The sequence below is a fragment of the Labeo rohita genome, chromosome 5, assembly GCF_022985175.1.
Source record: "Labeo rohita strain BAU-BD-2019 chromosome 5, IGBB_LRoh.1.0, whole genome shotgun sequence".
In the NCBI taxonomy this organism is placed as follows: domain Eukaryota; kingdom Metazoa; phylum Chordata; class Actinopteri; order Cypriniformes; family Cyprinidae; genus Labeo; species Labeo rohita.
Window position 1 is genome coordinate 15157403 of NC_066873.1, and position 27305 is coordinate 15184707.

General features: G+C 35.6%; 1 protein-coding gene across 3 annotated transcripts; it reads left to right on the forward strand.

The window, feature by feature from the left end:
* The first annotated feature begins 344 nt into the window (after positions 1 to 344).
* Positions 345 to 19110, forward strand: lnpep (leucyl/cystinyl aminopeptidase). Of its 3 annotated transcripts, none has more exons than XM_051109827.1 (18): positions 345 to 448; positions 5359 to 6181; positions 6342 to 6480; positions 7707 to 7838; positions 7933 to 8053; positions 8197 to 8348; positions 10090 to 10203; positions 12282 to 12413; positions 12550 to 12681; positions 12777 to 12928; positions 13301 to 13389; positions 13492 to 13675; positions 14314 to 14470; positions 14582 to 14766; positions 14958 to 15125; positions 15217 to 15357; positions 17018 to 17099; positions 17195 to 19110. In XM_051109827.1, the coding sequence occupies exons 1-18, from the start codon at positions 403 to 405 to the stop codon at positions 17324 to 17326; spliced, it is 3081 nt and encodes a 1026-aa protein (XP_050965784.1). In that variant the 5' UTR covers positions 345 to 402; the 3' UTR covers positions 17327 to 19110. The 3 variants fall into 3 exon arrangements, with proteins under 3 accessions (XP_050965784.1, XP_050965783.1, XP_050965786.1); XM_051109826.1 differs by having other exon boundaries at positions 346 to 448; positions 13298 to 13389; XM_051109829.1 differs by lacking the exon at positions 345 to 448 and adding an exon at positions 946 to 1296 and having other exon boundaries at positions 13298 to 13389.
* The last annotated feature ends 8195 nt before the right edge of the window (positions 19111 to 27305 follow it).

Sequence of the window (27305 nt, forward strand, 5' to 3'; positions counted from 1 at the left end):
CTTGAATAATATCAACTGCATCAATCCAATGCACAATTGCCTAATAATAAATAATACATGTAGCAAACACAGAATTGAGAACTAATTGTAATTACTTGACACTTATTTATTAATCTGGTCATATGGTGGTTTATCAGTCCGGTATTGTATCTTCTATTGGAACTTTTCCACTGTATAGTCCTCATAAACAGTAAACTGCTGTTCTCAGAGCACAATGACCTGACTATTTATAACGGTTCCACCGGTGCCCAAATGTGCTGCACACTGCAGGCTCTTGGGAATACACCAGCCTATTGTAGTGTGTTTTCACAGACTCAAATTGTTTGCATGTGATTGTCCAAATTGCTAAACAGTGACGCTATTACAGTTTTTCTTGTTGAGCATGGCAGTCTGTCTTAGCGCATGGAATCGGCAAACCATATAAATCAGCAGGAATATGGAGCTATTGGTATGAATTGATCTTTTTGATTATTTTTCATATACATTTAGATTTTGTGTTATTTTAATCCGTTTTTAATCAAACGTTTATACATTTTTAATTCAAAGATCTTGTCCACCTACATGTGTCTGTGTGATTGTATATGCGATGTTGTCTTCAGTGATAAAATAATCAATATGCCAGCCATGCAGCAACTTCAGCTGCTGTATTTCTCTAGGAGTGCAGAAGCAGCGGCGTCTTAAAGGGATAGTTCACCTCAAATGAAAATTCTGTCATCATTTACTCGTTCTAAACCCGTATTAGTTTGTCTTCTGTAAAACACAAAATGAGATATTACACAGAATGTCTGGAAACCAGAAACGGAATAATCAGAATGAAATGTATTGCCAAGTATATTTTCTCTGGTGAAATTTCCAGTGGACAAACAGATTAGATTTATTACACTTGTCAGGAAAAACAGCCATACGGGTTTAGAACAGCACATCCGCATGTCTAGTTTTGGGTGAACTGTCTCTTTAAACAGGGTACTGAAGGGGGAAGTTAAACTCATGTCGCTTGTTTGACAGCAGTGATTGTCACTTTCATCTTGTGTTCGCTGTTATATCGATACACAGTGTGCAGCGATGGCTCAATAAACCGCTGATCGAAGATTTTAAAAGCGGTGAAGCTGAGAGAGCTGTAGATTAGGCTAACAATGCTAAGCTAGCACCAGTTGATCTGATGTGTTCCTGCGTTGAGTGAATGTGTGACTCTTCACCCTTCCCAGGATTATATACCCGCACTTTCAACTGAAACAGGATTTGTTTTATACTTCAGACCTGCGTTTAAACATTTAAGCATGGAGTCGTTTGAAAGCGGTAAGGCTGCGGTTAATATGGACTCTTTATTTGTACGCGAGGTCGTGCACTGCAAAAAGTTGTCAGCTAACATGCTACCGCTAGCCGTGTCGCTTTTTGATGTGTAATACATTTTAATCTCCTCAAGTACTTCTCTAATAGTGTGATAACATGCTTTAATCACGTTCCTGGTTATTTGTCGATGCTTTTAGAGTTAGTTGTGGAGCTGGTTTGGTTAAGTAAGCAAAGATTACGTATGCAAAGTTCAAGCAGGCTAGCAGACACATATGAATAACATTTAAACAGCCATCAGTGCATCTGCTTAACAAAGTTCACAGTGTGCTTCAGTGGGTAAAAATAGGACCTCTGATTAAATTTAAATGTACCAGGGTTTATGAGGGGATGGAAATGTCAGTAAATCAGATCAGTGGTTTATTTGTTTTGGTGACTGTCATTCACGTGATGTCTCTGTTGTCAGCATCTGCATTTGACTTAATATTGCATTAAAGTCATCACATCTGATCTGTCAGTCTGCATGCATCAGACTCAAATCTCCAAAGAGTGACAGGGTTCATGTTTTGCACAAAATCTCGTCCCAGTCTTGGCAAGGTGACATTTGCTGCTTTGTGTTTTTATGGTCTTGCGTAAAACGCTGGCCAGCTGGTTGTCACTTTTTAGTACCGTTTTAACTCGTCTCCTAGTTTAGGTAACTTGAGAGATTCAGCCATTTAACTGTCACGAAATACAGTTCTGTCAGTAGCAGACCAAAAAAAAAAAAAAAATGCTTCCGTGACTTATTCTTGTTGACTTCCTGAATGAAAGTTTGACTGTTAAGAACGTTTGGCTGACAAAACACGTCAAAAGCATATCTGCGTCATATTTCCTATATATTTATAGTAAGTCACATTCTTAATACTGTTATGCAATTTGCTTTATGCTGATGTAAAGAAACCTACAGTAATGAGAGTTTAATGAGAGTCACCACTGTGAATACTGGATTTTTGGGGGGGCTGAGCGATAAAACGATAACAATGAATACTCTATAAATATATTTTACTCTATAAATGCTCGATATAATGTTTGTGTGCCAAAAGCAGAACAAAACAGTGAATTTTATTATACTATTAATTTAGACATGTATTAAAGGTGTAATAGTAATTATAGTATTTTTTTTTTTTTTTTTTGTGATTAATCTACTTTTTTACCATTTTACCATGTGTGGTTTTAACTGTGGTTATGATCTAAATGTATGCTACTATGGAGGACCACTGGTTAATTGTAATAAAACCCAAACAGTCCGCATAATTACATTTCACCATGTAAAAATGAGGTTGTTACAATTTTTACAGATTGTTTTTGATATTGAGCTGCATCCTAACTCAAACTTCTATTGTCAACTCAAGCTTCTGTCAAATGTGCGTTTCTAAGAGACAAAAAGATGTAATATTATTAATGTTTTATTAGCCTGCATTGCAAACTCTGCTGAAGATGCGCATCAGGCAACACAAACCTGTTTTATGATTTGAAACAATATCACTCATTAGAATATACAGAAACAAATAAATTATTTTTTTTTCTATTAGATATTTCCTTTGTTAAGGAAGAAGTTCTATAATTGCGTCCCCGGTGCGTCTACAAAGGACAAAGCTGCATGAAAAAGGACAAACCTTTTTAAACTTTTTTTTTTTGGTAAGCCTTTTTCTGCAAACATATGAAAAAACGAGTGTGTCAAATTTATTGACATAAACTCGTGTGTATTTAACAGTTTAAGCAATAAGACATGAAAGCGAGCTTCAGACGCATGCATTTAGAAAATCATATATCAGAATTTTAAATTGATATGGCTTTGAAATGCATGATTTCAGTGCGATAGACATGATAATCAAAACCAAACGGATGTTTTTATTACAAGCTGTAAAGGCACAGCCCTATTCTGGAAAAGAGGGTGGGGAGCAGCAGCTCATTTGCATTTAAAGAGACTTGCACGAAAACTGCTTCCTCTCAAAATAGGCATTTTCAAAATCCTATAATAAATTATCTGTGCGGTATTTTGAGCTGAAACGTCACAAACACATTCTGGGGACACCTGAGACTTTCTATATATTGCATCTTGTAAAAAGAGGCATAATAGTTCTCCTTTAAAACCACAGTTAATGGTCTGGTTTCTACAACTTTCACAAAGGAGCAAAAACTGCCTTTAAAACTGAAAGAAATAGTTTTAAATGATACCGATATCAATTGGTATGAAAAAAATCATCGTAGTAATGTTTTGGCCATATCACCCACCAATTAAAAAAAAAAAAACCAACAACATTGGATTCATATAATTGTAATGAGAATTTGAGAACCAAAATGTACCTAAAGTCACCATGAAATCAAATTCAACAAATTTTATATTTTATTGAATTTTGCAGTGCATTTACTACTATAAAAAAAAGATAAATGATTTATCAGTGTACATCATTGTTGTTTAATGTAACCTCTTAAATGTTCATCAAAAACTTTTCACATTAACATGTACACCAGCACGAGGACGGGACAATAACCTATTGCTTCCAGCAGCCTGTTACTCACATGAGATCACAGAAATTAGCAAACAACAATGATCCAATTAATTTTTCGAAGTCCTGCCCTACATTTTTTCTCACAGAAAAGCTGTTCCACTCAGATATACACTACCGTTCAAAAGTTTGGGGTCAGTAAGACTTGTAATAGTCTTTAAAGAAGTCTCTTATGCTCATAAAGGCTGCATTTATTTGATTAAAAATATAGAAAAAAACAGTAATATTGCAAAATGTTTTTGCAATATAAAATAATGTTTTTTTTTTTATTTTAACATACTTTAAAATAGAATTTATTCCTGTGATGAAAAGCTGAATTTTTATCAGCTGTTACTCCAGTCTTAAGTGTCACATGATCCTTCAGAAATCATTCTAATATGCAGATTTATTATTAGAATGATCAATGTTGGATAATATCAACAGATAATATTTTTTGGAACCTGTGATTTTTTTTTTTTTTTTTTTTTTTTTTTTTAGGATTCTTTCATGAATAACAAGTTTAAAAAGTACAGTGTTTATTCAAAATATAAATATTTTATAACAATGTAAATTATTTATTATTAACTTTTAATAAACTTTTAATTATTAACTTAATACATCCTTGGTGAATAAAAGTATTAATTTCTTAAAAAAAAAAAAAGAAACAATAAAAATGTACTGACCCCAAACGTTTGAACGGTAGTGTACATCACAGTTGGAAAGAAAAAAGCTTGCAACTTCCATTTCTTGAGTATAATCTCATAATGCAGAACATCTTAAAAAATAGGCTGAAGTTTAATCACATGCAAAATGTCAGTTGGTTTATGAAATGTGACCTTGATATGATTTTGTGACATTTACAGTGGAACTGTAGCAAGTGTTTGCTTAAAGTGTTTGCTGAAGAATGTACAATGGCTGCACGGTAATAATGAGTGTTGCTCTAACACTAAATGAGGCATGTGAATTGTTAAAAAGAAGTTGAAATTCAGGAATATTTGTGCAGCAGGCATGAGTTTGACCCCAGGTCAGCTGGTAGGATATATTTGGTTTCAGGCAATGTGTTAAATGGTAATTTGATCACTGTTAACTCAGGCAGTGCCTTGATTTGTTATTTAATTTATTTCGTCTAATTCTCTTTTGAAGAAGGGAAGTGAAAGAGGAACTATGCAGACACTTTATTTTCTGCCAGGGTATGGACAAATCTAAAGCAGACGATAGTTGAGGCACATTGAATTGAGTGTGAAAAGGGTTATGCTGTATATCGGTGACAGTCTGTGGTCATGAGTGTAAGTATTTACTGGAACAGTCTTAATGTTTGTCTGCACAGAAGCATGAAAGTATCTTTTCTTTCATCTTTAATTTCACTTTCATTTACTTTCTTCTTCTTATGCTTTGACTTAAAACGGTCAAAATGTAGACTGACTGAAGCACTCAACTTTTCAGAAAAGTTCTCAGTTAATTTAAACAGCAGAACCCTTGTCAACAGGAAGCCTCTTCCCACAACTGTGCTTTTATTCACTCAACATTTTCTGTTAACCTACAGAAAGGGCTCCACTGCCCAGGAACATGATTGAGAACGACATGTTTGAAGAGGAGCCAGATGTGGTGGATTTGGCGAAGGAGTCTCCGTCCTACCCCATCGACTCAGACGATGTGGTCTATGAACCCCGCAGCTCTCGACTGCTAGTCCGAGGCCTTGGAGAAAACGACCTGGATGAAGACGAAGAAGATTACGAATCATCTGCCCGTCTTCTTGGAATGTCCTTCATGAATCGTAGTTCCAACCAGCGCAGCGCTGCTTCGTCCTACACCCGACAGCAGCATTCTGGATCGTGCTCGAGGCCTTCGACTAAGACTACGGTGGTAGGTGTTTTCATCCTGGTGCTGGTGGCCTCTGTGTTTATGGTCATCTACTTCGTGCCAGGCTGCACTTTCAGTAGAAATGGCTGCCCGAAGACCAATTCAACCATGAACAGCATCTATCCCATTTCCACGAACGGTGAAGTTTTCCCGTGGACCGAGTTGAGGTTACCGTCTAGCGTGCATCCTGTGCATTACAATATTTCACTCTATCCCAACCTGACCCTCATGACCTTCCAAGGCAGTGTATCCATCTTAGTGGAAGTCTTGCATGAAACAAAGAATATTGTCCTTCACAGTTCTGATATGAGCATCACCAAGGCCACTTTCGAAGGTGAAGAGGTACATGTTTTGGAGTACAAACCTTGGCAGCAAATCGCTATCAAACTTAAAGACGTTTATAAGAAGGGACAATACGTTTTGAACATTAACTACAAAGCAAACCTCTCCAACAGCTACGATGGCTTCTATAACAGCTCTTATGTCGACACCAATGGTACAAAAAGGTATTTGCAACTCTATTAACCTTTGTGTAACCTTCTGAACAGTTAGGATACATTTGATTTAGCTATTCAGCATCACTGTGTTCATTGACAGTTACTTTGACTTAGTTATGTCTTTATGCCTCTCAGACACATCCTTTAATTCACTCCAACTTTCTTCTAGAGTTTTGGCCGCTACTCAATTTGAGCCCTTGGCAGCCCGCAAGGCTTTCCCTTGTTTTGACGAACCAGCTTTTAAATCAACTTTTACAATTAAGATGACCAGAGAACCCATGTACATCAGCCTTTCAAACATGCCCAAGGTAGTTATGCTTGCTTGTTTCACTTATTTATTTTTCTGCTTTTTTCATAATACATAAATCATTTTCATTGCTTTAGGTTAGATCACATACCTTTTATTTTTATTTTATTTTTTTTATCTAATTGCAGAGACTACAAAATATTTAAATCTTTTTTAAAATGTATATATATGTGTGTGTGTGTGTGTGTGTATATATATTTATATATATATTTATATATATATATATATATATATATATACACACATATAACAAAACAAGTGAAGCAAAGCAAAAAAAACAAGTGCTACATGGCTTAGATCGCTCAATATTCATCAAACAATACGCGTTAGATGGCGGTATGTGCTGCTTCATCTGTCAGTCACCCGAAGAAGAACTTGTCGTTTTGATTTTTTTTATAGTAATAAAAATCATTTAGTTCAGTTTGTCGTTTATCACCTGAAGAGAGCGAGTCGAGCTGACTGACAAGAAGAGAGAGGCAAGACAAGACTATGGCAGAAGAGTTTCAAAATGAAATGCAAAAGTGCCTGTTTGAAAAATATTTTGAATTTTGAAAAGCCTGTTGACTTCTGCCATTTAATCTAAGGTGATAGTGAAAATTTCATATTTATTTGGTTCCACAGTGTTTGCTGATTTTTATTTATTTAAACTGTGTAATTTTTTTAATAAGAGTTTGTTACGCTATGTTAATGCCACTAATTTAAGTGAAAGTAAAATGCGCACAGTGATTTACAAGCTACTTAAAACGGAAGAAAAGAAGGAAAACTCAAACAAACTAAAAACAAACAATTGCTTGACGCCAAATTGCCGCTAATTTGAAAGTGAAAGTAAAATGTGCACTGCGCTTTTACCGAAAGGAAAGCAAGAAAAGGAGGGAAAATTAAAATGAACTAAAAACAAACAATTGCTATTTGCAATTTGAAAGTAACTCGAACTATACTTAAGAGAACATATTGCTGTATTATTTTCTCTTCTATTGTTTTTTCTCCTTAAATTTTCTTTAGTTGGTCTTAAAGTCTTTTTGTTTTATCTAATTGAAGACAAAAAAAATCTTCAATCGCTTTTATAAAAATGTAATTGTTTATATATTTTTATTACATCTGTTTGTTTTGTTTTATTATCATTAATTTATTTTTTTGTTTTGATTTTGACTTTTTTGCAAGTTGTTTCTCAGATTATAATATATAAGTTTTGTAATGTTATCTGTTTTTTCTCTCTTAATTTTCTAGGTCAAAACCACAGATTTAAAAAATGGGCTTCAAGAAGATGAGTTTGAAAAAAGTGTTAAAATGAGCACTTACCTAGTTGCATTTATTGTGGCTGAATTTGTTGGTGTCAGTAATAACGTCTCTAAAACAATGGTATGTATTTGTCTCCAAATCAATGTCTTGTGTTGAAAATATTATGGAAACATTATGGTATAGTGTTTTTTTTTTTCCTCTCAATGTTTTGCAGGTGTCTGTGTATGCCGTTCCAGACAAAAAGGATCAAGTGCAGTATGCTCTGGACACAGCTTGCAAACTTTTGGATTTCTACAATATGTTCTTTGAGAATGATTACCCGTTAAGGAAGCTGGGTGAGACGCCTTTCCTTGAAGAAACTCTTCAGACAGGGGTTATTAGATTCCCAGAATAGCTGGACATACGCTAATGTTGTTAAACTTAAAATAGGGTTTAATTCTCTGAAATGACGTGACCAATGTCCTTTCAAAATCAATAGATCTAGTGGCTATTCCTGACTTCCTCGCCGGAGCCATGGAGAACTGGGGACTAATCACATTCCGTGAGACGACTTTGCTAGTAGGAAGTAATTCCTCCTCTATAGACAAGCAACTGGTGACCTCTGTTATTGCTCATGAACTTGCCCACCAGGTAATTCACTTTATAAATAAAGCAACATTCGCATGACAGGGAAATAATAGTCATGTTTAAATGATTAACAACACGTGATAGAAATGTTTGAGTTGTTGGCTGTTTTTCCAGGGTGTGTATATTGAAATATCGTTTACATCCAGCTTCGATTACAATGTTGACCTTAAAGTTCTGACATTATTTACTCACCCTTATGTTGTTTCAAACCTGTATGACTTTCTCTTTTCTGTTGAACACAAAATAAGATACTTTGAAGAATGTTGGTAACCAAACAGTTGCTGGTAGCCATTGACTTCCGTTGTATGGGGAAAAAAAAATTAAATTAAAGGAGAAGTTCACTTCCAGACCAAAAATGTACAGATAATGTACTCACCCCCTTGTCAGCCAAGATGTTCATGTCTTTCTTTCTTCAGTCATAAGGAAATTATGTTTTTTGAGGAAAACATTTCAGGATTTCTTTCCATATAGCGGACTTCAGTGGTGCCAGCGAGTTTGAACTTCCAGTATGCAGCTTTAAAGGGCTCTAAATGATCCCAGCCAAGGAAGAAGAGACTTATCTGGTGAAGCGATCAGTTATTCTCTAAAAAAAAAATCACAATTTATATACTTTTTAACCTTAAATTGTCGTCTTGTCTAGCTGAACTTCTCCTTTAAATAGGCCCTTTTCACACATACAGTCTTTAATGGCAAATTACCATTAGTAGATCATGTGTAAACAGGACCATTTCAGAAAAATGGGTAAATTCATTCTGGCAATTTACCGGTGATGTGTTCTGTGTGAACGCAGAACGAGATTACCGGTATGAGCATGTATGAGTTCAGAATGCGCTGACGGAAGACGTCTACTCTGGGTCAGTCATAACGTTCTGACGAAGATGACGCATTTACTCTGCGCTGTTTACGGAAGTCAAAGAAATGTCATCAAAATGGAATGATGGAATTGAAACCAAAGTCGTCTAATGTATCTGAGCCAAAAGCAGCTGCATGAATGTGAATGTTTGATAAAAATGTAAACATTTACTCTTCCAACATAACACCAGGAGGCACAGCCATTTAGAGGTCATTTCCGGTTAATGATATCACAGAATTTACTGGTATTTTGAAAGTGATGTGTTAATGGTGCTTTACCAGTAAAAAGACGGAACATCATTGTCTATGGGGTGGCGAACTCCGGTCCTGGAGAGCCGCAGCCCTGCAAAGTTCAGCTCCAACCCTAGTTAAAACTCACCTGCCTGTAGCTTTCTAGTAACGCTTCAGACCTTGATTAACTTGTTCAGGTGCGTTTGATTAGGGTTGAAGCAAAACTATGCAGGGCTGCGGCTCTCCAGGACCGACGTTCACCACCAAAAATGTATGTGAACAGCACATTTTTGTGTTTACTGATAAAGTTGTTCCAGTAATTTTACCTCACTTTCGTGGTGTAAAAGGGACTAATAACTACCATCACCTTCTTTTGTGTGCCTCGTCTTCTTTTGTGTTCAACTTGTACAGTTTTGGAACAACATGACGGTGAATATATGATGACAAAATGCTCAGTTTTGAGTACTATCCCTTTAAGCTTTCACTGCAGATTCTTGGGCGAAGTAAATAACAACAGTGATATTGACACAACACTTACAATATAGCATAAATTAACATAAATTATAAGTCTAAAATAAGTGTAATGTTTTAAAGTTCCCTTGAAAAGTCCAGTCAGACATAGTGTGCTCATTATGTCATGTGCTGTTGTTTTTCTGTTTAGTGGTTTGGAAATCTGGTCACTATGCGATGGTGGAATGATCTTTGGCTGAATGAAGGATTTGCAACCTACATGCAGTACATGTCGATTGAAACTGTGTTCCCAGACCTTGACATAGTAAGTATTAGCCTTCATTAAAGGGGTCACCGGATGCCCATTTTCCACAAGTTGGTTGATTGTTTAGGGTCTTACGAAATGTCTGTAACATACTTTGGTTAAAATTCCTCAATGGTTGTGTAAAACAACACCCTTTTTGCTTGTCAAAAATAGCTCTGTTCACAGTGACCCGTTTCAGCGCCTGATTGTTTAAATGATAATGAGCTGCTGCTCACTCCACCCCTCTCTTCTGATTTTGTGTATTTTGTGGCACGTTACCATCAAAAACAAAACAAATCCACTGCACCTCGGTGGATCTGATGATGGAGAAAATGAAGACTCTTAAGTTCTCTGTTACATCCAAATACAAAATGCCTGCATTGCTTGCAAGACCTTGTTGTCGCTACAGCTAGTCGAGGAAACTCCATGAAAAAGTGAATTTTGCATACAATGTCCCTTTAAAGAACTAGTCTTTGTTTCTTTTTGTACTTTTTTTTTTTTAAATTTTTTAATGTATAGCCCGAGAGTATTTTTGAATCATCTTTTGTTTTAGGCACAAAAAGATCCTTGGACAGCTCTAGACACTAAAAATTATTTAGCGCCATCATCTGACTGTTTTAACTTAGATGAATTCCCTATAGAATATGTTAATTTCTCTCTCAGTTATTTAATTCTGAAATAATATTTGACCAATATTTATTTGTGATTTTTACTCTGTAAAATTGGACAACAGCTAGGTAATAATGTTAATAGGCTACTCATCATTTCAAGGTACTGTCATGTGTTAATACATCGAATTGATGTATTGATGTTTTGATGTACAGTTTAGGTCATTACATACACGTTGCAGAGTCTGCAAAATGTTATTTTTCCAAAATAAGAGGGATCATACAAAACGCATGTTATTTTTTAATTAAGTACTGACCTGAATAAGATATTTTACAAAAAATACACATATAGTCCACATTCACATATAGCCCACATGAGAAAATAATTAATAAAAATGACCCCGTTCAAAAGTTTACATACCCGCTTGATTCTTAAACTTTGTTGTTACCTGAATGATCCACAGCTGTGTTTGTTGTTGTTGTTTGTTTTTTTTTTTTTCTTTTGTTAGTTTGTTTAGTGATAGTTGTTCATGAGTCCCTTTTTTGTCCATGGGATAGCTAAACTGCCTGCTGTTTTTCAGAAAATCCTTCAGGTCCCACAAATTCTTTAGTTTTTCAGCATTTTTGTGTATGTAAACTCTTTCCAACAATGAGTGTATGATTTTGAGATCCATCTTTACACACTGAGGACAACTGAAGGTCTAATATGCAACAATTACAGAAGGTTTAATGTGTACATTTTTCTTATTTTGCCTAAATATCAGATTTTTTTTTTTTTAATTTAGTACTGCCCTTCAGAAGCTACAGGAGATACTTGCATGTTTCCCAGAAGACAAAATAAGTTAAATTTACCCTGATCTTCAGTACCCCCAGGCTCTTAATGTGTGGTTTTTCCTTCTGGAACATCAGTGAGTGTTTGAACCTTCTGTAATAGTTGCATATGAGTCCCTCAGTTGTCCTCAGTGTGAAAAGATGGATCTCAAAATCATACAGCCATTGTTGAAAAGGGTTCAAATACACAAAAAATCTAAACCAAAGAATTTGTGGGATCTCAAAGATTTTTTCTAAAGAACAGCAGGCAGTTTAATTGTTCAGGACAAACAAGGGACTCATGAACAACTATCACTAAACAAAAAAACACAGCTGTGGATCATTCAGGTAACAACACAGTATTAAGTATCAAGTGTATGTAAACTTTTGAACGGGGTCATTTTTATAAATTCAACTATTATTTCCTCTTGTGGACTATATGTAAGCATATTTTATGTGACATATCTTATCCAGGTCAGTACTAAGTAAAACATAACATGCATTTTGTATGATCACTCTTACTTGGTAAAATAATTAACATTTTGCAGACTCTGCAAGGTGTATGTAAACTTTTGACCTCAACTGTAAATTCCGTCGTCTGCTACAGTGCAGAAACCTGGAATTGAAAATGCCATTCAAAATATCTGATCCTATATCTGATCATGTGTCTTTCTTTTCCAGGACACTGAATTCTTAAATGTTCGCTTTAAAGCCCAGGGTAAAGATGCATTGAACTCATCCCACCCAGTCTCTACTGTGGTGAGCACCCCTGAACAGGTGGAAGAAATGTTTGACTCTGTGTCTTATGAGAAGGTACGTCATAAATTACTGGTTGCTTGTGAAGTTCCTTTAATTAACCCTCTTTTTGAAAACTGGTGCTATGTAATTACTTGTCATGGAGCATGTTATTGATTGTATAGCTATTTCTCGTTCTGCCTTTTCATGCAAGGGGGCTTCAATACTGCTGATGCTCAATGCAACCCTCTCAAATGGGGAGTTTCGAAAAGGAGTGATTGAATACTTACAAAAGTATAACCTATCAAACACAGAAAGCGAAGACTTATGGAACAGTCTTTCCCAGGTTAGGCCTTTTTTAAGCAAGATGAACTTCTAATGCATTTACATAATGATAAAGCAACTGAGCTGACATCTAGTGTGCGCTGATGTTCTCCACAGGTGAGCAAACAAAACTTAAGTGTATCTGAGATGATGAACACCTGGACTGTTCATAAGGGCTTTCCTCTGGTCACAGTGAAGAGAAGTGGCAACAAAGTGACACTGACACAAGAACATTTCCTTCTGAATGCTGAAAACAGCACAGGCGACAGGTAGAGGACTTTTACTGCAACTGTGAATATTAATCTAAAAATCTATCACATTGAAGGAGCTGTGAGCTGTGAAAGTTGTTTTAAAACTAGTGTTAAAAAATGTGGGCTCTGTAAGTCGTACTAATAATAAATTTTTTATACAGAAGTGTTTCTTACTATTTCTTACTACTACTATAAGAGACTTCTTTCAAAAACATTTTAAAAACTTTTAAACTGTAGTGTATTTCATGGGAAACAGTAGTCTTGTTTGTAACCTTACATTGATCAGAGTCAAAGTCTAAAATTGATCTCTTGAAAAAGCGAGCTTAATGTGAACTCAGCCTTTCTTGATGCTGATTGTTAACTGATCCACTTTTGTGTTACCCATAGCAGCTTGTGGCATATTCCCTTGACGTATGTAAATGACAGCTGCAGTCTTCTCAGCTCCTGCAAGCAAGTGTTTCATCTCAAGGACAAAACAGGTGAGTATTGTCCTCAGGACTCAGTGTACTGGCATAGACGAATGTTTCCAGCTACTGGATATATTCACTAATATGTTGTTTGTTGCATTAAATCTTTTCCAGCCACGTTAAAGCTTCCAAGTCAAGTGAAGTGGTTGAAGTTCAACTTCAGAAGTGATGGCTTCTACATAGTGCATTACGATGAGGAGGGATGGAGTGACTTGATTGTGGCTTTGAACGAGGATGTGAATGTCCTCTCCTCCAAAGACAGAGCAGCTCTCATCAATAACATCTTTGCTCTCTCCAGGTAGATGCGCATTAAAGGAAGGTTTAAAGTTATTAGACATGACTTTAAAGTAATAGTTGACCCAAAAATGAAAATTCTGTCATTAATTACTCACTCTTGTGTCTTTCCAAACCTGTAAGACCTTTGTTAATCTTCAGAACACATATTCTCAAATCAGAGAGTAATTTAGATTCACTAAATAAGTGAAAATAAATAATATGTGACCCTGGACCACAAAACCAGTCGTAAGGGTCAGTTTTATGAAGTTTTATGACATCATCTGACAGCTTTTCATTGATGTGTGGTTTGTTAGGATAAGACAATATTTAGCCGAAACAACTATTTGAAAATCTGGAATCTGAGGGTGCCAAAAAATCAAAATATTGAGAAAATTGCCTTTAAAGTTGTCCAAATGAAGTTCTTAGTAATGCATATTACTAATCAAAAATTAAGTTTTGATATATTTATGGTAGAAAATTTACAAAATATCTTCATGGAACATCATCTTTACTTAATATCCTAATAATTTTTGTCATAAAAGAAAAATCAATAATTTTGACCCATACAATGTATTGTTGGCTCTTGCTACAAATATACCCGAGCTACTTATGACTGGTTTTGTCGTCCAGGCTCATATATATGCTTCATCTCTCCTTCAGAGCGGGCAAGGTGTCTTTCAAGCAGGTCTTGAATCTAATGGACTACATCAAAAATGAGACAGCGACGGCTCCGCTGACTGAAGCTCTCTTCCAGCTTGGTCAGATCTACAGGTTGCTGGACAAAAGATCAGAGTTGAACTTGGCTTCTAGAATGGTGGTAGGTACAGCATTCATCTACAACACCCTGTGTGGCTATTGTAGTCTTTATTTCATCCGAGGAAAACATATTAAGTGCTAAAACTTGTTTTCTTGTTTTCAATCATTGCAGAGTTACATTGATGACCATTTCGGAAGTTTAATGGAGAATCAGTCATGGGATCTGGAAACTTCTGTGTCAAATATGACGCTTCGGTCTGCCCTGCTGGAGATGGCATGTTCCCTTGACATAAGTAACTGCACAGTAAATGCAAAACGTCTGTTTGATCAGTGGCTTACTTCCAACAAAACTTCTCAGTAAGTTTGTGTGGTGATTGACCCTTGGCTGATTTTTTTATTTTATTATTTTTTTTATTGCTCTTCATTAAGTACTAACTTGTTTTCTAATCTTGTGATTTACAATGATGAGAAGGAAAAAGCTGTTGTCTAAAGCTTTGGAGTTTTGTACTCCCTGTGAACAGAGGAACATCTTGTGATATTCTTTGTAGTTTTAGGATTCCCAGTGATCTCATGAGAACAGTCTTCAAAGTTGCTGCTCAGACAGATGAAGGATGGAGTAAGCTTCTATACACGTATAAACACTCCATCAATGACCCAGAGAAACGCAAGACACTGGAAGCTTTGGCCAGCACTCAGGATGTACGGAAAATCATTTGGTAAGGCTGGACAACACGTGCTGTTAGAGGGAAAATTCTTTCGAGCTGTCAGCACAAGCATACCTAAAATTAATTTGGTTTTCCTTTTTAGGATTCTGCAGAAAAGTCTTGATGGGAGTGAGATTCAAACTCAAGAATTTCCTTTGGTGATCAACACAATTTGCAAGAACTTTGCTGGTTACCTCTACGCTTGGGATTTTGTGAAGGAGAACTGGGATCAGATCACTCAAAAGTGAGCTGTGTACATTTTGAATCCACCAGCATTTAAAGGGAACCCCAGATATTAAATTTTCCACAAGTTGATATGATTATTTAGGGTCTTGATGAAAAGTCTATAACATACTTTGGTTAAGATTTCTCTATGGTAGGGTAAAACAACATCCTTTTTACCTTCAAAAACAGCTCTGTTCACAGTGACCTGTTTTGGTCCATGTCCCTTTAAATCCCAATGAGCTCTGCTCACCCCGCTCGACGCTTTCGAAGGGTGACAAGCCATTCTCTAAAAGAGAATGAAATTTAGCCACAGGACTTGCTAAGTAGCACATTATTAGGAAAGGTGATTTGCAAAGATTCATAAAGCCCCTATATTCACTTCCTCTGTAGGTAAAGCTGGATCACAAATAATTTGCACTAACATAGATGCATTTAGGTAGATCAGGGGGCATTCCCTTCAAAAAGTAAAAGTAATTCGTCTTCAGCGACTTGCAATGTCGGGAGAAAATGACGAGTGCTATGTTCATTATTACATCAAACAACAAAACACCTCAGTCGCTTACCCCTACTCCGGCTTCAAAACAATGGCGGACTGTTTACAGATAAATCAGGGCAGGTCTAAGGTAAAACGCCAGTTTTAATCAACAATCGTGGAAGCGTCCTGGGTCTGTGTGACGTCATACAGCCAAGAATCTGAGAATGGCTTGATCTGAAAAAGAGGTTATTATTTGTGGAGATTGGAAAAAAAAAAAAAAAAGGATTTTTATTATTACAGGGTGGTTGTGTGTACACACTGCCAACAAACCTTTCAGTTCAAACAACATGTAAAAAAGTGAATTTTGCATCTGATGACCCCTTTAAGATTTGTATGGCTTAATATAACATAAATTATGTCTCTTATTGAAATACGTAGTAGAAAAGATTTACATTATTTAAAAATTTCACGTTGTTTTATACATACGTATACGTGAAATAGTTTTACTCAGTGAGCTACTGGCGCTACCTGTTGATACAAATCTTAATACCCAGGGTTCTGTTGGAATCTCAGAAGCGAAGACCAGGAGACTCTTAGGTATCTTCAGAAGAGTTCTTTATTGAGAACGCGCTGCGTGGCATTGTAAGCCATCAAAAGTCTAAATAAGGCGGTGATACATTGTAGTTTATATACATTTAGTAGGTAGGCCTTAGAGATATTGACACAGTACTCAGAGGTGACATTCTTTGATAAGATCAAGCACAGAGGATGCAGGGCGTTACCCTTCCCCCAACTGTAACACCTCAGCAGACCTATCCAAATAATCATAATGACATCACCAAATGGTTTGAGCACCATAGTTGCGGGAACTAAGACTCTATCAACGTCACAAGGATAAGTCACAAGAACTTATGTTTACATTAAATGCCCAATACAATGTAGATCACCTTAGATTTTTATATGTTATGTTAGGATGTGGGATCTGCAGATATTAAACAGATCCTTAAATTTGTAATCCTACAGTTCCCTTTTAATATAAATACTATGCAGAATAACAAAGTTATAACGTAAGACAATATGGTGTGAGCAAGAAACACCTTGAAAACACCTTAAACAGTGTACAATTTAATGTTGTTTCTACAGTATGTTTAATGTTGTTTTTCCATTTTTTTTTTTTTTTTTTTTTTTTTTTTTGTCATGCAAGGTTTCCTGTTGGATCCTTTGCCATTCAGAGCATCATCATGTCTGCGACCAGTCAGTTTTCCACAAAAACCCATCTAATGGAGGTCTGTTCATCCCCAAAAAGCATAGCTTTGATTAAATGAAAAACAGTCAAGTTTTATTTTGTGAATTTGTACTATATAATTGTATTTTCGTCCAGGCCCAGAACTTCTTTTCTTCTCTGGGGACGAAAGGATCTCAGATGAGGATCGTGCAGGAAGCCATTGAGACCATTAAGCTGAACATGCGATGGATGGACAATATCTTGAACACGCTCCAGAATTGGTTGTAGTGTGAGGAGGAGCAGACGGCTCCTCTCTCGTGCCTCTCGGTCCCTCAGGTGTCATCGCCGGGCACATGCAGGTGTGAGCGATATTACGGTCATACAAGCCAGAGCCATAAATATACAATGTTAGGCCAATCTCAAGACAGAAGGGCAGATTTACTCGGATGCAAAGGGCCACTTAAAAAAAGAAATCTTTTCAGGGCATCTAATAGGGAATTTTTTCCAGAGTACTCCATTGAGCTGTGAACTAGCCAGAAGCCTGCCCTAAACGTATTTAGCCTTTAATACTAGCTTATATACATGAACAAGTCTGGATATTAATTGTAAAGCATATTTTTTGTCGTTCCTCCAAGTTCTGAGTGAAGTGAAACCTTACAGTCAGCATATGATTTCCTGTGTCATAATTTTAGTGTTAGTTGCTGCTTGGGCCCAACTTAGTATGTGTATGGCTCTGGCCTCAAGCACTATTTGCACTATTCAAAGATTCAGCTTGCTCAGGGCAAATCTGGTTGTTGTTGAAATATCATGATGCATTTAAACCCTTTTACTTAATGTCAGTGGCTACAGACCAAAACCTCCTATCAGTATCTCTTAAATATGCCCTTATCGCAATTTGCCAAAACAAAAAGTGAAATACTGAAATTATACTACACGAGTGTTATCACAATCCCCCTTTTTTTCTAAATATAAAAGTTTTATTTATGAATGTGGAGGTGCATTTTTAATTATTTGCATAGTCTGCAGTGCTTGAATCCAGCACTATGTAAATGTTCTTGCCTTAGAAGTTTTCCGTAACTTTCATCCTTTGCACAAGATGTTTAATTTCGAGTTGAATGTGTATATTATGTTTTTTTGTGCAGGCTTGCATATAGGTAAAATATTAGCATTTCTAAAACATTTAGGTGTGGATTTTATTTTGGGTTTTGCTATGCACATTCTGAAGAAGCTGAAATATTTTACAGTTCTGTTGTTATACATGTATAATGAGAAAAAACTCTTTGGTTTGACATACTTGTTAGCAAGTCTTTATGTACAAAGCTTTAGTTATGGTAATCCACTGTTGTCATATTGCCACAAGACAAACAAGGGGCCCTAAAATCACATCACTGATTGAGAGTTACATTTTTCACTGGTTGCTACTGATTTGTACTCTTGATTTGTGTGTTGATTTTCATGCTATTCAGGAATTGTTTTTAAAGATTTCAAATGCTTTTAGTTGGTCAAAAAAATATGGAGTCGCAAACTCGCACAAATGTAAACTCGTGATACAGTCCATAAACGCACACACATCGCTTTGCTTCAGTGCACAAAAACTGAGTTGTTGCTGAGTGTGAGTATTTTTAATATTATTTTAACTCCATACATCAATGTTTAGTTTTGTTCATGGCGTGTGAGAATCTGCGCTCGCTGTCTTTAGCTCAAATGTCAACACACTTCCAGGGTTTTGATTATAACTCAGTGATTTGACCTCTTAAATGTCCAATATGACTGGTACGTTGTAATACAGCTGGTACATTGTAATTACTTTGTATGTAGCAGTTGTAGTTTTGCTTGAACATAAGCTTTATTTGTGATAGAATAAGGACAACGGCAGCATTGTTACACTGTAATGGACACTTCTGATGTCAGGATGGAGCGTTACAGTTATTGATGAATGTATTCATGTTTGTTACTATGGATCTGTTTGAACACAAATGTTATGATTGTAATTCCATTGTGTCTGAATTCATCTGGATATGGTTAATTAAACACAATGAGGTGTTCAAAATACAGTGTATCTATCTGTTGAATGCGTTTTCTGGAATTATTTACTAGATATCATTGTTTCAGCTGAACCTGTTGATTTCTGTCACGTCCCTCACGAGGTTCTGTGTGCTACTGGCTGCCTTTGACAAAAGCAGTTATTTATGTAATGATTTATGATTTTTTTTTTTTTTCCCCCTGAAATGTTGCTTGTGCCTGTGAGTGAATGCGTTTAAGAAATGCTAGTTATTTTGGCACAAACTCCAGTTGGTAAATTGTTAAACTTGACATGATAGTTTAAAGGAAAAAATATGCTTGCTTATGAAGAATTTGCGGTATTTTAAATGGCTTGTGAGAAACGATTCACACCTGAAGAAAGAAATTATGTATTTGTTTGAAGAGGTTGTTGGGAAATGGTCTTTTGTTGTTGAACACTGGGTTCTAGGTTTTTAAGATGTTGCTTAACAAAAGAAAAACCACTGACCCAACTTTATATAAGAAAAAAAAGAAATAAAACCATTTTATGCACAAATTCCACTAGTTTTCCTTCTAGACATTCAGTAGATGGCACTGTTCTCTAACATGTTCTCTCTTCTCAAAGAGTTAGGTGTAAAGATCAATGAAAACAACATCATGTAAAATAATTTAACTGGGACCCTTAATAGAAAAAAAGAAAATTATGAATGAATATACACCATTTGTTTTTGATAGATTTTTAATGTTTTTTTTAACAGAAGTCTCTTCTGTTCTCAAAGCCTGCATTTATTTGATCCAAGTACAGAAAAAACAGTAGCATTATGAAATATAACTGGTTTTTATTTGAATTAACTCTTTTTTTTTTTTTTTTTTTATTAAAATGTAATTTATTCCTGTGCTTTCAAAGCTGAATTTTTTGTATCATTACTCCAGTCTCATGATCCTTCAGAAATCATTCTAATATTCTGATTTGCTGCTCAAAAACATTTATTATTGTTATTATGTTGAAAACAGATGAGTAGAATTTTTTCAGGTTTCTTTGATGAACAGAAAGTTCAGAAGAACAACATCTATCTGAAATAGAAATATTTTGAAACATTATAAATATCATCACTTTTGATCATTTCTGTAATTTCTCTCCTAAAAAATATACTCAAATAGAAAAGTTATTTTAAATAGTAAGAATATTTAAAAATGTTACTGTTTAGCTGTATTTTGCATCAAATAAATGCAGGCTTGATGAGCAGAAGAGACCTCTTTAAAAAACATTTTCTTTTGACTGGTAGTGTATTTGTTTGTATAGTGACATGCTTTATATGTTAAATGAACAACAACTAGGTCAGTAAAAGAGCTTTCGGAATCCAGGGGCCAGTTGCATAAAAGGTTTAGACTAGTCTTAAAAATTAGTCATCTAATTTCTTTCTATAAGTCTGGTCAAAATTTGTAAAATTCGGTTACATAAAAACTTAGATTAGTCTAAGTTGAATCCAAAATATATGACTGATTACCCCTTAGTTAACTGCTAGTTGGTCAAACTAGTTCTTAAGACACTGTCTTAACATAGAGGCTAAGTTTATGCAACTGGCCCCAGATTTGATTTTAGTGTTTGCAGTAAGTTTTGCAAGCGTAATTTTTAAGACTTAAAGTACAGCACAAGTAGCTTTGTTATCACAGAGCATAAAGAAACTCGGTCAGAGTATCTAAAATGTCTGGCATGCCAAAACCAAGCGTTTGAGCTATTATTTAAATGAAATAAATGATCATCTGAGCTCGTATGAAGCAATTTATCACTTGAGGCAGGGTTGGAGGGCTTGCTTATTATTAGACTTTGAGTTTGTTTTTCAGGTTGCCTATAATATGCAATTTTAGGGTCCTTATTTTAAGAATACAAGATGCGAGATGACATCACCCAGGCGAAAATGTTTGCATAAACACTGCCTCCAGAGCAAGGCATCGACCAATAGCCATCTTCTTACTGTAGACCCCGCCCACCGATGTTCAGTCACTTAACGGCTGATCATGTGAATATGCTGAATGCGAGTGTCGCGTCATGTCAAAGGCAAATAAAAATTGCGATCACTGCCGCTATCTTGTCTACACCGGATACAGTATACAGATGCACGTTCGCTTTCTGACACAGTCCACATGCTTGAGTCTGTCGTCAAATAGGACAAATGCAGTGAAAGAACATTTGCTTTTGACGGATTTAGTTTAAACAGCTTGTTCGCGTCTTTGTACAGATCTCAGAAGGATCTCAGTGTAAGGAACAAGCGGGTAGGCTTATTTTTAATACTTTTAATTTGAGGATTGATCGGTGCATTGTGTATTGTAAATGAGGCACACAAAGAAACATTTGTTGACAGATGAAGCAGTACTAGATCTGACTGCAGCTGCATCACAAACTGTAAGTAAATTACTTCATAATGCTTTGTCTGGAAATTAACCTTTTTTTAATCCTTTTTGTCAAAACACGTACATGCAATAGTGAGGGGGCGTTGATATGGTTTTCTATGCAATGACATCAGCCAATCATAACAGTGGGTGATTCCTAACAATGTAGGATGTTTTTTGAAGTTGGAGGAGAAAATGAGATGGGAGTTTTTCGACATAACTGTCTTGAACCGGAATACACAGTGTTCACGCAGAGCTAGACAAAATCATTTGAGGTTAAAAAGTATATAAATTGTCAATTTTTTTAAAGAAAATATTTAATCGTTTTGCTAGATAAGACCCTACTTCCCTGGCTGGGATCGTTTAAAACCCTTTGAAGCTGCATTTACTAGTTACTACAAACTACATTTTGGATGTTCAGACTCGGGAGCACCATGGAAGTCCACTTTATGGAGAAAATTTCTGAAAATGTGAGTACATTATCTGCAAGTTTTTGTTCTGGAAGTGAACTACTCCTTTAACATTCCTTCATATTCTTCTTTTTAACATGAGTTTACTGCATCTCATCAGGCACAAACCCCATTCCTTTCAAGAAGAAAACATATTCCTTGATCACCTACATTGTGTGCTGCACTTCTTTCTCTGTGGAAAAGCTTTTCGTTTACATTCTGTCCTTGGCTACACTGCAAAAAATAATTTTCTTAATCAGTATTTTTGTCGATGCACAGTGACATGGGATATTAAGTCTTTCTGGAAAAGTGTATTCAAATTAAATGAGTTTTTGAAGCAAGAAAAAAAAATCTGCTGATGAGATAATAATCTTGTTTTGGATTATTAATTACATTTTAGATTAATTTTAAATTCATTTTGCTCCTGAAGTAATATCTTGATGTAAGAATGTTTGTTTGTACTGGAAACCAGACTAGATCATTTTTGCAGTGCCAGTCAAATCTCTGTAATTTTTGTGGCCCTCTCTGTAATTTCAGCTTCTCTTACACTTCTTGCCTAACAGGGCTGTAATTACTGTTACGGATCCTGCTAAATTTCGCTTTATAGTTATATACTGGCCTCAAGGTCAGCTAGGCAACTTCATTAATGAGCCAGACATGCTGTTTCCTTCTGAAGATGACTCTCCGTTTGTGGTTTTCAGTGATTTTAAAAACCACTAGCTAACCACAAGTGACTTACTCTCCTGGCTCTCCCTACATCTCACCCTGAATCAACTTCACTGTGATCTGATCACACCTACGTTTTATTTAAAATAGGCACTTAAAGTGAAGTCACATTTCCGTTCGTCTGCAAGTTGTTATGGCCAAAATCCAGTCATTTAAATTGAAATTAATGTGCTTGGGAACTTTGCATGAGTGTGAAAGATTTACACATGCAGAATTTGGTTCATCTGGTCATGTGATATTTGTCAGCTGAAAGCTATTTGGTTGGCTGATGGTCATTAACACAAACTGATGATATTTACAGCATTAAACTACTTGGCACAAGCTGATTGGTTCATGTTGCATATGCAGCCAATGAGCTTGCTGCTCTACATTTAAATGTCTCATTAGCATTCATTAAAGCAGTTCCTCTGAATCCCTCCACCTTCCCCAGCTCCACCTGTATAGATCTGCTAGGGGTTATTATATATGATATTTGTGCAGCAGCAGTATGTCTTAAATACTCACAGAAATGTATCGGTGTATGTATTGACAGTAGCAAATTCCTGTACTTGCTTTGCAGCAGCAGCAATAATCTACAAAAACAGAAATAACCAACAGCAGCAGCAATTCACAGGGTTCGTACAAGGTGCTTAATTTTTGAAATTGAAAAATTAAATTGAAATGGAAGACATTGTCCAATAAGTGAGATCTCTGAAGTCCTTAAAAAAAAAAATAGTCCTTGAAAAGTCCTTAAAAGTCCCGGAATTTAATTTTACAGTATCTGTACAAACCCTGAATTCAGCATCTATTCCAAGACCAAACACATTAACATTGTTGTATTCATTACCATGCTAAAATCTCCTGAGAGCTGCATGATAGAGATGAACCTTTCTGAAACTTTAAATCAGTTAATCCAATTGCTGTGCAAAATGATTTACTTCAGAAGCCACCTGGTCAAAACTGTGTGAAAGTAATGTACCCCTACACTAAACCTAGTCAATAATGTTAACATACTTACATTAAAATGCATTTGTTGAAGCAACCGTGTCATTTTAGCCTGCTTTTAGGAGTCTGCGTTGCAAGTACTGTGCATGCTCTACCGAGCATGTTTACTACATCAGAAAAGCCATGCATATGGAGCTGATGCAAACATGTGTTAGTTTACAAATCATGCACTATGGTAAAGGTGTTTTGAGGTCATATCTCACTTAAACTACACTCTTAAAAATAAAGGTGCTTCACGATGCCATAGAAGAACATTTTTTGTCTAAATGGTTCCATAAAGAACCTTTAACATCTGAAGAACCTTTCTGTTTCACAAAAGGGTCTTCGTGGCGAAAGAAGGTTCTTCAGATTATAAAAAGGTAAGAAAGAGATGATTCTTTAAAGAACCTTTGGCTGAATGGTTCTTTCTGGAACCAAAAATGGTTCTTCTATGGCTTCGTTGTGAAGAACCTTTTAAAGCACCTTTATTTTTAAGAGAGTAAGACTAACACTTACTAAGGGTATAAGACACCTACTTGCACTTACTGTGATAAATGAATTGATAATGGGACCTTGAAATCATAATTTGTGTTAAAGGCACAAAGCTATTGGTGTTTTACTGCCACTAGTATTAATTTCAGCTGAAAGCTGCAGTGTTTTGCAAAAATAAATGTGTTCCATTGAGCATACAGGCTGCAAAATTCACAATTTCTATAGTCATCATTACAGTTTAGGAAAAGCAAACTTGATAATGGAAATTTCTAGGTTGTAGATTAATCTGATGGAATGCAGAACACATTGTTTCTTTGTTCATCACATGTCAAAAGTGAGAAATGGCAAGCAAAGATAATGCCGAGATGACCTTGATGACAAACAACGGCCGTGTTTACTCAAAGACAGAAGTAAACTTTTAAAAATTAGGTTTGCATTACACGTGGAAAATATCAATGCACATGATATATTTTAGTTTTTAAGTCATCTTGAAAATGACAGGTTTTGGACCACTCTTCCATGCAACAAACTTATTTAGGATCTAATTAGTGTGCGTGTTGCATAACAGCAGCGTATCTGAAATCTTTGGTAACTCATGCAGGAGATTTCAATCTTCAGATGGGTTCTGTTATCTGATGAAGTAAAGCTCTTCAATAGGTGATCCTGCTGCTGCTGTTGACGCCACACAATCAACATCACATGATGGACTGCGGTATGCAGGCTGGGAGTTCAGCATCAGGACATGAGCTTCAGGCTTCTGTGATTATGGTGAGGACTTTGAAGGACACTAGAAAGACTCATTTAAATAGAAATAAAGAGGCTAGAAAGGCTAATTAAATCGAATACCCTTTTTATTGTCTGCAGTAATGTGATCAGCTAGAGTTCTATTTTATTACACAATCAGGCATGCTGGTTAATGTAATGTATGAAAAAAATCATAATGATCTGTAGAACATTATTGTGAATCCTGGCTCTGTGTTTGTTAAGTATGCATTATGTAATGATGTATTATGTAAAAGTGCTGTACATGAAAACATTTTGTTTCTTTTTTTTTTTTTTTTTTTTTTTTTTTTTTTGTGTACAGTATACACACAGTTGTAATATAAACAACTTTGTTAGCACTGACAACTTAAGTTGTAAGGCCACTTATTTATATAAAATATATCAGTCAAGGTTTCCTGACATTTCTAACTTTAAAAGTACACTACCTAAATATCTGTTGAACATTATGTAATAACAAAACAAAATGAAACAATATTGATTCTTAAATCCCAAGATTAGTCTAGCCTGTTTTTATTAAATAAATGGAACCTTGTAGCGTGCCTCCCATCTAATAAAACACAATAAGCTTTGTTGCTTTTGATATGAAACAAAGTCTCAGATTTCAAATTCTGTCCATTTTATTACAATATTCAAATAATAAACTGTTTTGGCGCTGTTTAATGAGAGATTGCTGTGGAGCCTCCAAGACACAGCAAAGTGCCCATGAACTTATCATCTCCTCCGTCTTAATGCCAGTACTGTATGAAATAAACATGAATGAACATCTGAAGGTATGTTAAAAGAAAGAATACAACTAACCGAAATCTGTATCCTGTCTCATGTAATTGCTCATTTAGTGTTTCAACCACAGAAACATGTCAATACAACAGCTTGTAAACAATGTAATGTAACGTCACATATTCCTCAAAAATGGGGGGGTAAGATGAGCCATTTTTACTTATGTGGTCCTCAAAGGAACATGAGGTAGAATTACAATGAAAGTATCTAAAGTAATTTCAGGATGTTTCCTATTGTTTTAAATTATCAGAATGTATCTATGACAAAGGGTTCTAAAATTATGGCTTCTTATAAAAAAAGTGTTCCTGTGGCTCAATTTGCCCCAGGTTAGGGGTAAGTTGACCCAGTCAGTGGGTAAGATGAACCATCTGGGTGAAAACTGACCATCTGACTGAAGCTGATTCAAACCCATGTGAAATTTTAAACATAATTTGCCTCTTTTAATTAACTTTAATTAACTTATATTAATAATCAAATGTCATTTTACAAGCAGTCACATAATTTATTTGTGTTGTTAACTCAATGGGAGCGAAATGAAACTCTTCCCCCTCCGCTCTGCAGCGCACCACGCCCACTTTTGCAGCATTTTTCAGAACTGTGATGAGAACTAACCAGTGCTGAAACAGGGGGGTTTCGTGACCCTTTAACCTTCCCAAAAACAGACTAATGAAAAATTTGAATGAAGGAATAAATGTTACTAAAACTAATAAACTTTTTTGTTAAAAGATTCTTGGCATACTAGCTTTTCTGCAATGTCAAACAAGTCATTAGGGACTACAGGTGGAAAGATATGCTTGATTAAAATGTGATGAAAAGCATCTTCTGGTTCTCAGAGAAGGATTTGGTGCACTTGTACATTGTTCACATTAAATAAACTACAAATAATAAGTATATGTTTGATAAACTAAACCAGCTGTGTAATATCACATTAAAATGCCAGTCTATACATCGGAGGTTTAACTTAACCTTTCTGCCTTATGATGGGGTAAGTTAGGCTGTTGGCTCACTTTGCCACTCTGACATTTTGGTGAAAAAAAAAAAAAAAACTAGTTAGCTTACCAATTCAGGCTAATATTTAGCTAAATGATTTGCACAGTTTTCTATGTTGCTAAATCACCTATATGCGTCATAAATATTTTTAGACCTGGATGAATTTGCGTTTTGCTAAAATTTTATTTTAACAGACCAAAAACAGTTTTTAAAGTAAATGGGTGCCTTCTACTTCTCCCATGTGTTTCTCCTTTTCACAGTCTGGCAAAAATGATGTGTGATTCCAAAATACATAGTCAAATGACAGTACAAGTGTGGCTCAACTTACCCCACTCTCCCCTACCTGATATAGATCCAAAATAATCAATGCTGAATCACAAGCTTATGAAGCATAATTAAATCGAATCCTGAAATTTGTGTCAAAACCCAGCCCTAGTAATAATGTTTAAGTTATTATGAAGTGTTCCTACAAATCTATTTCAGAGAACCTATAATAAAGATGAGATACACATGTAACTTTTATGTTAAAAAATACACATTTATTGGAATTTATAAAAATAAAACACAAAGCTGCTACAGATGGTGGAAACACTGAAATAGATCAGTTCAACACGATACATTCTCATTTATCTGAAAATGAGTTAGATCTAGAAAATAAAAAGTAAACTGCACCATTAAATAACAATGTCATGATG

Coding starts and splice junctions, on each gene's coding strand:
- lnpep (XM_051109826.1), top strand. CDS start 403: ATGGAATCGGCAAACCATATAAATCAGCAGGAATATGGAGCTATTG. Junction 8,349..10,089: donor CTCATGAACTTGCCCACCAG/GTAATTCACTTT, acceptor TTTTCTGTTTAG/TGGTTTGGAAATCTGGTCAC. Junction 13,676..14,313: donor AACATCTTTGCTCTCTCCAG/GTAGATGCGCAT, acceptor TCTCTCCTTCAG/AGCGGGCAAGGTGTCTTTCA.